The sequence below is a fragment of the Denticeps clupeoides genome, chromosome 11 (genome assembly GCF_900700375.1).
Source record: "Denticeps clupeoides chromosome 11, fDenClu1.1, whole genome shotgun sequence".
Taxonomy (NCBI): Eukaryota; Metazoa; Chordata; class Actinopteri; order Clupeiformes; family Denticipitidae; genus Denticeps; species Denticeps clupeoides.
This window is the reverse complement of record NC_041717.1, coordinates 20,334,918-20,344,176: the sequence shown is the minus strand read 5'-3', so window position 1 is coordinate 20,344,176 and position 9,259 is coordinate 20,334,918. Positions and strand designations below refer to the sequence as shown.

Sequence of the window (9,259 nt, the reverse complement as noted above, 5' to 3'; positions counted from 1 at the left end):
CCCAAAAGGATTTTACTTTGGTCGAGGTTTTCTTTTCAGGAACGGCACAGGCGGCCTTTTGTCGCGGTCCCTCTAAACAAAGCCGCCTTTCTCCCTTTCTCTCCTCCGAGAGAGCCTGTCCCCATCGCTCTGTGTCACGGCCCCCCCGCCGCCGAGCGAAGGGGGACCGGGGCCACATCGGATGGTGTCAACGGGCCAAAAATAGAGACGCGGCGCGAGCAGCGGCGTTCACATCGAGTGAACGTCGGGCCGAGCCGAGGCCGGCGTGAAGCCTCCCTCCTGCCTCTGGACGCCGCTACTCAGCGGCCGGGGGGGGCGATGGGAAGGGACACCCGTCCGCCGGACACGAGGGGCCGAGACACGTCGGCAGCAGATGTCTCGTGGCGGGAAGGGGAGCGGGGGGAGGCCGCGACCATATTTCAGGGTCCGCCGGGCCGTGCGTGAGTGGAGGAAGAGGCCGTGATGAAGGACTTGTCAGCGGTGGGTAGGAGGTGAGAGAGGAGCCACGTCTCACCGACATCTCTCACCCAGCGGGCCGCCATGGCGGCATGCTGCTCCTTATGTTGAACTCGAGCTGCAACCCACAATTTTAATCCTAATTGTTTACAAAAATGTCACACTTGCTTGTTGATGCCTGTTCAAGAGAAAACGATATAACGATATATATCTATGACGTGTATATTACATGTGTATAATACAACAGGGAAAATTCCATATTATGTTGCTTTATTTTAAAAAAAAAAAAGGCGAACCCTGTCGCAGCATCTTCTCCATCGTTCCAGGCACAGACACATGGCCTGGTGTCTGGTCCCCTCCGACCGGGCGCCAGGCCCGGCAGATGGACGGATGGCCGCGGTCCACGGTCCAGCTGAAACCGGCCTCTTTGTTCCCAACAAGAGTCTGCGCGGAGCTTTCATCACCACGCACTGTGGTTTGGTTTCTGCTGAAGGAAGAAAGAGGGGAAGATCCGGCATCCTGGGAGAAAAATAGCCTTGGCAGCGCAGCCGACAGCTTGTTGAAGGAATCCATGCTGAAAGGTAAATTAAGAGTGCTAATGAAGAACACACTCCCACTTGAGAACGATGCAATTATCTTGGGTGTAAAAGCCGGGGAGCAGCAAGTGTGATTCTGCCCCGTGGGGGGTCTCACCAGAGTTGCACCTGAGATGTTTTCTAGGATGAGAAACAGTGCTGTCGGCAGTCCGACACACACGCTCAACTGTGCAAAACAAGAATCTTCTGTGATGGCAACAGAACAAGGAAAAGTTGAAAGTATCAAGGAGTTTTTTTTTTTTTACCCATATACCAACATTTTACTAAAACAAATAACAGAAATTATCACCTATGTATAATATGAGTATACTATAAATAATTATATAATTTAATTAATTATTCAATGGATTGCCTAAATTCCAAATATATCCAACAATGGGAGAAAATGTCGTGAAAATAGTCAAATAAAAAAAATATGTTTTACGGTAAAAAAAAAAAAATCGTTTTTTTAAGTATTAAGAAGAATGAAAGAGGAGCAGTAATACTAAAACTCTAATTGTTGTATGCAGGCAAATGAAGAGGCGCACTGAAAGGGTCCTGCTCCGCACTTCCTGCTTGCTCTGGCACTTTGGGCTGGTCGGGGATCAGTTTCCCCACACGTGTCTCAGCTGGGAATAATGTTAGCGAAACAAGGGCGCTGACCTGGGATCAGCCATAAAACTCTTCCACTTCCCGCAGCACCATAAGCTGTCGTACAAAGTAGCTGGCCGGCGTTTCGGCGTAAGCGACGATGAAGCGACGTGTTAATGACGTTTACGGAGAAGTGGCCGAGTTCGGCGGCAGGGTTATTTAAAGGTAAGCAGCTGAATGGCAAGCTGTTTTAAACGAGCCCATACGTGTCTAGATGTGCGTAATATTAAAAAGTAGGACGATAAACGAGCCGCCGAGTCGTCCTTTCCTCCGCTCCGTTTTTGGGGTTCAGCGCACGTCTCCCCGCTCCCCCTCGCCATGCCCCAAAAGCTGCTGAAGAGCGCCCACTACATCGAGCTGGGCAGCTACCAGTACTGGCCTGTCCTGGTCCCCCGGGGCATCCGGCTCTACACCTACGAGCAGATCCCCGGGCACCTGCGGGACAACCCCTACATCACCGACGGGTACAGGGCGTACCTGCCCTCCCGGCTGTGCATCAAGAGGTTAGACTGGCCGACTTACCAGATTTTCTGTTGTTCTGTTTTAAATGAGTTTTGTTGCTTGTAGCAGAAGTGTAAGAACGAGCATTTTGTGCGTTGCACCGCAGCATCTTCATCCTGTCCAACGAGACGGTGAACATCTGGAGTCATCTGCTGGGCTTCCTGCTGTTCTTCGGCATGGGGGTCTACGACCTGACCGCAGTGCTGCCCAGCATGCAGGCCTCCAGAGAGGACTACGCCATCTACTGCATCGGCCTCTTCTGTTTCCAGGTGGGTGTGCAGTCTTAGCATACCGAGGTGGGTAAGACCACCGAGACCCGGGTTCAAGCCCCACTTACTACCATCGTGTCCCTGAGCGAGAGACACTTAACCCTGAGTGTCTCTGGGGAGGGGCTGTCCCTGTCACTACTGACTGTAAGGCACTCTGGATAAATGCTGTAAATGTAGATGAACTCGCGTCAGGGTTCTTGATCTAGAACACATCTAGAATATGTCCAAGTGTAAAGAACTGTGGACCAGATCAGCTGACCTGTCCGTTTGAGAAATGTGATGCCTGCTTTGATGGGGTCATTTACGTTCACGGCATTTACCAGACGCCCTTATCCAGAGCAACTTACAATCAGTAATTACAGGGACAGTCCCCCCCCCCCCTGGAGACACTCAGGGTTAAGTGTCTCGCTCAGGGACACGATGGTAACTGGGGTTTGAACCTGGGTCTTCTGGTTCACAGGTGAGTGTGCTACTGCCAACCAATCACAATACCAATCACAATAATGACGATGCTGAGTCAGAGACAGTCGAGGATCTGCTGCATCTGTTTGTGGATCCTGATTTCTTTGTAACGGGAGGGTGAAAATAATCATGCAAAAAAAAAAAAATTAAAAACTTTTTAGCTTCTAAAAATCATAAAACTCTGGAGCTATCAGATTGTATAAGTCGTCCTTGCTTTGTAGATGATTTTTTTTTTTTTCAGGGCTATTCAAACACAAATGTTTTTCACGTAGATGCCGCCGCTGCTACCCCCTCTCACTTGTACCCATGGCATAATCATTATGTCACTTAGCACCATCTCGGGCATTTCACTGGATATAGTAATATCATTATTGTGAATGAGACTTAAGCTATTTTTGATATTTGCTCTATTGTACTATTTTTTTGTAAATATAATTTATTCCTCTTGTTTCTCCTTCTGCATTGAGCATGTTGTTTACAGAAGAAGTTCCCTCGGGATTTAATAACGTTCTTCTTATCTTAAATAATGTGGCACTTGTATTGGTGACACGCGCATTGTTCTCTTTACGGACAAAAACCGAGGTGCGGACTGCGCCGTCACACCGCTGGTCTGCCATGCAGGGGGCACAGGAGCGGCAACAAGTTATTTCACAACGCGAAACGGGTTGCTAAACGCACAGTAAATCCGACTGGTTTGCATAAATGTATTTACAGGCGTGTGTGTGTGTGTGTGGGTGTGTGTACAGGTGTGTATGCTGTGCTCGGTGGGGTACCACCTGTTCTGCTGCCATCGCTCGGAGAAGACCAGCCGGCGCTGGATGGCCCTGGACTACGCCGGAATCTCCATCGGCATTCTGGGATGCTACGTGCCGGGAGTCTTCTACGCCTTCTACTGCAACAACGTAGGCGTGGCCCCTCTTCTGTCGCGGCCCTCCGTCGTCTGATTTTCTCCTCTTTCGTTGCATGTTTATGGTTTATTCGTCCTGCCCTCGTTTGTACCCCCGTTATGCAATCACGCACGTGATGACCCCCGCACGACCCCTCGTATGGTGTGTGTGTGCGGAGAGAAAACCGCACGGGTGTCGTATTTAAACTCTGTCAGGCGGAGGCGGAGATTTATTGGGTGAACCGAGCAGCAGACTCCCACGGCGGGCCGACCTGACAGATGGTCGCCCGCCTCTGTTTGGGCATATGCTACCTGAGCCACCGACACACACGCACGGGCGCATGCTGTTACCCACCGACACACACACACACACACACACACACGCCACAGCCGGTGTCTGAGGTTCGAGGAGCGTGTATATACGTACTTCAATGAGCTCAGATCCTTAAAATTTCTAATAAACTCGTTCATATTTATCTTATTATTTTACCATCTTGTAGTTTGTCGGACGTGACCATGTAAATTTCCCTAATGAAGGATGATCTCGTTTCATCCTGATCATTTTGTAAAATAAAAAAAAGTGAAGTGATTGTCACTTGTGATGCACAGCACACGGTGCACACAGTGAAATTTGTCCTCTGCTTTTAACCATCACCCTGAGTGACCTGTGGGCAGCCATGAGAGGCGCCCGGGGAGCAGTGTGTGGGGACGCTGCTTTGCTCAGTGGCACCTCGGCGGATCGGGATTCGAACCGGCAACCTTCTGATTACGGGGCCGCTTCCTTAACTGCTAGGCCACATGTAATCTGACCGTGTGGTCTACACCATGTTGTGCGGGACTCGCTTTTGCCTCCATACACTTGAACTTTCTCCCTTTTTTTGCCTTCATTTGAAAATATTTATATATTTAATTTCCAGAGATTTTCAGAAAAATGTGATCTGCCGTGTTTACTAGTGAAATTTATCACCATGATGTCATGTAGTTCTGAATTAACGCTGTTTGTGTCCTGATACGGACGTGTTTGTATGCATGCGAACGCAGTCGGGGGGCATTTTTTGTGGCAACACGACAACCAAAGCCCTAGAAATGGATTTCTACCTATTTTGGGCGAAGAAAACAGAGGGGTGTTGCCAGATTGGTGTTGCCAGATTGGGCGGTTTCAAATGTTTTGGCAAAAAATGGGTGCTTCTTGTTTCCATCTGTTGCCATCTATATATTGGAATTGGTAACGTCGGTCTCTGGCCTCGTGCGAGTAGAGAGTTGTGTGCAGACTGCCTCTCATCTGGGGTGGTAGTAGCCTAGCGGGTAACACAATCGCCTATGAACCAGAGGACACAGGTTCAAACCCCACTTACTACCATCGTGTCCCCGAGCGAGACACTTAACCCCGAGTGTCTCCAGGGGGGGGACTGTCCCTGTAACTACTGATAAGGGCGTCTGGTAAATACTGTAAATGTAAATCTCGTGGAATTTAGCTCCGTACTGGAGGTGTAGCTCGGCAGGAGGGACGCTCAGACGGGCCCGATTCTGCACGGAAAAGAGCCTGGATGAGCTCGCAGCTAAACTCCTTCGGGGAGACGGTCCACACCGTCGCTTCTCTGTGCCGCCATTGTGTTTTGCACCCCGAGGAGTTTCGTGTGCTGAAGTGGAACTGCGGCCCGCAGGACGAGTTTGGCTCCTGACGAACGGTGGCCCTTCCAAAAAAGGGGGGGGGGAACGAAACTTTACTTACCGGCTTTACTTGGTTTGGAAGGGCCGTATGCGTGGCGGGCAGCAGATGGTGGCGCGCACCGGACCGCCCCCCCCCCCCTCCCCGCGTCCCACCGGCGCCCGCGGCCCTGCCAAGAGCTTCGCGCCGCTGCCGGGTGACGGCTCAATCAGCCAAGTCCCCAAAGGCGGCGAGAGGGAGAGGAGAAGAGAGGAGAAGAGGTCCTCCCTCTCTCCATCCCTCCCCCAGTGCTGGAGTAGCACTGAAGGGCGCCTTGTGACGGCCCTTTTTTTTTTAAATAAAATTTCACCGTTAATAAAGACACCAGGCCTGTACGGTGCCTGCTTTTTATTCGAGAAAGGTCCATTCCAGTGGCCACATTTCTCCTGTTAAACCACACGTTCATCACAAAGAAAGTGTTCTGAATCTAAAAATTGTCTATTGTGGAGACCTTCAAGTTCGTGGGCACCGCCATTTCCCAGGACCTGAAGTGGGAGACCAACATCTCCTCCATCCTCAAAAAGACCCAGCAGAGGATGTACTTCCTGAGGCAACTGGGGAAGTGCAGTCTTCCACAGGAGCTGCTGATCCAGTTCTACACTGCGGTCATTGAGTCTGTCCCGTTCTCCTCCATCACCGCCTGGTATGGAGCAGCCACTAAACAGGACAGGATCAGACTGCAGTGGACTCCTAAACAGCTGAAACTGCAAATCGCCTCCATCATTGCACTGCACTTCATGTACACTCTGTATATAGAATGAGTTTTTTTGCCTATTTATTTCAGTAGATATAGTTATTTATAAACAGCACAAACAAATTCCACAACTTATACACAACTTAACACTTATACACACCCTTGCACATTGTTGTTTTTGTGTTCGCAGTACTGGCGGCAGGTCTACCTGGTGGCTGTGTTGGCCATGATCCTCACCGTGTTTTTCGCCCAGATCCACCCGCTGTACCTGAGTAAACAGTGGCACCACCTGCGCTCGGCCATCTTCTTCTCCGTCGCCGCTTACGGCCTCATACCCACAATGCACTGGATGTGGCTCAGTGGCGGATTTCACACAGACGTCATACAGGTAGCAGGCCGACTCTTACAGTAGTTACACGTCATCAGGTGCATTGCAATGAGGGACCATTCTGTCCTTTAAGGTGGAATTTAAAAAAATACAGTACAGGCCAAAAGCTTGGACACCTTCTCATTCAATGCGTTTTCTTTATTTTCATGACCATTTACGTTGGCAGATTCTCACTGAAGGCATCAAAACTATGAATGAACACATGTGGAGTTATGTACTTAACAAAAAGGGGAGACCTGACCTCCACAGTCACCGGACCTGAACCCAGTCCAGATGGTTTGGGGTGAGCTGGACCAACAAGTGCTAAACACCTCTGGGAACTCCTCCAAGACTGTTGGAGAAGCATTTCAGGTGACGACCTCTTGAAGCTCATCGAGAGAATGCCAAGAGTGTGCAAAGCAGTAATCAGAGCAAAGAAACTAGAATATAAAACATGTTTTCACTTATTTCACCTCTTTTTGTTAAGTACAGAACTCCACACGTGTTCATTCATAGTTTTGATGCCTTCAGTGAGAATCTACCAACGTAAATGGTCATGAAAATAAAGAAAACAAGTTGAATGACCAGTCCAAACTTTTGGCCTGTTTTGTATTTGTATTCACTCACACAAATAAAACTCATTTTTGGTTCACACTAATGAAATATTTTACTAGATGATGCCACACTTGATATAACCTTTTTGTTGTTTTAATTTCTTGTCGGAAATCTGATTTTCCGTACTGGATGTTCTTTGCTTTTATTGCAGAATTTACTGCTTTTTAAAAAATGATCTTTGTGTTTGCATCCCCCCCAGACAAGTCCCCTTTTCAAACATTTTCAGACTCTTGAATAATGTATTTTTCTCAACTCTGCATTGATCATGTAGCAGACAGCACTTGAATACATGAATCCAGCACTTTTATTATAGCTTCAGTAAATATTGGAACGGACGTTTTTTTACTTCATTAATCTAGTTAAGTTTGTTGGTCCATGAGACATGACCCAGTTATTCACCATCTGATGATCTCTGGCAGGTGTTCATGCCTCGGGTGCTGTTCATGTACGTAATAGCTGGCGCCGCGCTCGTCTTCTACGTCTCCAAAGTCCCAGAACGTTACTTTCCAGGTGAGCGCTCCGCCCGTTTCATCCTGGATTCGAGATGATAGACACAATTCCGAAAAAGCATAAAACGATGAGACCAATTGAAATTCTTTTTTTTTTCTTGTTTATTGTCATGTCCTCAGGTCAGCTGAACTACCTGGGTTCCAGTCACCAGCTCTGGCACGTGCTGGTAGTGCTGATGTTTTACTGGTGGCACCAAGCCACCCTTTTCATCGCAGACTACAGGCACAGCCACCCCTGTCCCGAACGCTCCCTGCACGCCTAGAGCGGCCGCCGTCACGCGTGGCGCCTCGTGTCCCCGTCGTGACTGCAGTCACCCAGTGGCCTCCGTTCATGAGCAGGACTGCTTTTTAAGCCCATTGGGACATAGTGTGTGCAATTTAAGAAATAACCATAGTGGTTTTGAATTATGAATGTACCTGCGCCCTGTGTAGAAGTGCCTAGCTTTCTTGGTTTAAATACCTTTCACTGCAGCCCCAATTTGTTGCCAGTTTTGAGTGCACTGTTTTTTTGTTTTTTTTTACGAGCTCTAAACTGATACATATCAGAGCTATCATATTTATGTACTGTATATTGCAGTCTGCGATTACGAATGGCTGGGGGCGAGCAAGTGTTAAGAATGCCTCAGCGTTGGTTTCATTTTTAAATGGAAAATGACGTTACTTTTTGTCCTGTGTGCATAAGCTATTTTTGCTCTTGTATTATTCTAAAACAGGAAAATTTTATTTAAAAAGATCGTGGCTGAGACCTAGAACATCTGGTTATAAACCGAATGGCCGAGACTCGTCTCTAGTCACCGTCATTAACTGGCCACTTGCATTCAGTTCTCAATTACTGCCTTGGTCATGTGTTTTTAAAAAAAAATTCACATTATGCATTTTTGAGGTTAATTTTAACAAAGTGAACAGTCAATTTTTTTAGCATGAGGTCTTTGTATCTGTTTCAGTTGTGTGTATGATGTTTGGTTCACTGAGAAGCTGTGAGTTTCATGCTGCCCGTGGTATTTAATGATGTGTGGAGTGTTAATTTATATTACTGTGTGCTGTTGGACTTCATATCTGCACAAGGTTCCGTGCACAGTAGTAGTGTTACTCCTCAGAACTGGAACCAGAACTGTTTTTGACTCTCAGTCTGTCTTTGTTTTGTAGATTTTGCATTTCTTTTTTTTGTACATGCAACTTTTAGTACTTCAGATACAAAATAAATGTCAAATGCAAAGTATGATTTGTGTATCCATTTGAAACGTGCCTTTGTGAGTGAGTGAAAAGGGACAAAATTACACTTTGCAGCATTAAACGAAACAGACTTTTATTGCATTATTAGATAGCAGTACAGTGTGATAAATACAAAAAAACCAAACAAAAAAATTAGATCTTGTAAATTACACAAAAATGTAAATATATATATATATAATCCCAATCCCAGGTGGAAAAAAAAAAAAGCATGTGACGGCTGGTTGAAATTTACGCCTGTAGTAGGTGAACTCTCGTCACGTCACCAATCTAGTTTATACAGTCGACTACCGTCTGGACGTCCAGCTCCAAACACCGCGGGTTAAGATGAGCTCA

At 47.4% G+C, this 9,259-nt stretch overlaps 1 protein-coding gene across 3 annotated transcripts; it reads left to right on the top strand.

Annotated features, from left to right (window-relative positions):
- The first annotated feature begins 433 nt into the window (after positions 1-433).
- Positions 434-8,912, top strand: paqr3a (progestin and adipoQ receptor family member IIIa). 3 transcript variants are annotated; one of them, XM_028997039.1, is made up of 9 exons: positions 434-491; positions 783-1,037; positions 1,562-1,847; positions 1,975-2,185; positions 2,290-2,452; positions 3,661-3,816; positions 6,393-6,590; positions 7,604-7,694; positions 7,814-8,912. In XM_028997039.1, the coding sequence occupies exons 3-9, from the start codon at positions 1,799-1,801 to the stop codon at positions 7,954-7,956; spliced, it is 1,011 nt and encodes a 336-aa protein (XP_028852872.1). In that variant the 5' UTR covers positions 434-491; positions 783-1,037; positions 1,562-1,798; the 3' UTR covers positions 7,957-8,912. The 3 variants fall into 3 exon arrangements, with proteins under 3 accessions (XP_028852872.1, XP_028852873.1, XP_028852871.1); XM_028997040.1 differs by having other exon boundaries at positions 783-1,847; positions 2,013-2,185; XM_028997038.1 differs by having other exon boundaries at positions 783-1,847.
- Positions 8,913-9,259: the final 347 nt, after the last annotated feature.

Bases quoted from the DNA above. Each gene is read 5' to 3' on its own strand.
- paqr3a (XM_028997039.1), top strand. From the start codon at position 1,799: ATGACGTTTACGGAGAAGTGGCCGAGTTCGGCGGCAGGGTTATTTAAA. The intron at 1,848-1,974 runs GTAAGCAGCTGA...TTTGGGGTTCAG, and splicing joins GGCGGCAGGGTTATTTAAAG to CGCACGTCTCCCCGCTCCCC. The intron at 2,453-3,660 runs GTGGGTGTGCAG...GTGTGTGTACAG, and splicing joins TCGGCCTCTTCTGTTTCCAG to GTGTGTATGCTGTGCTCGGT.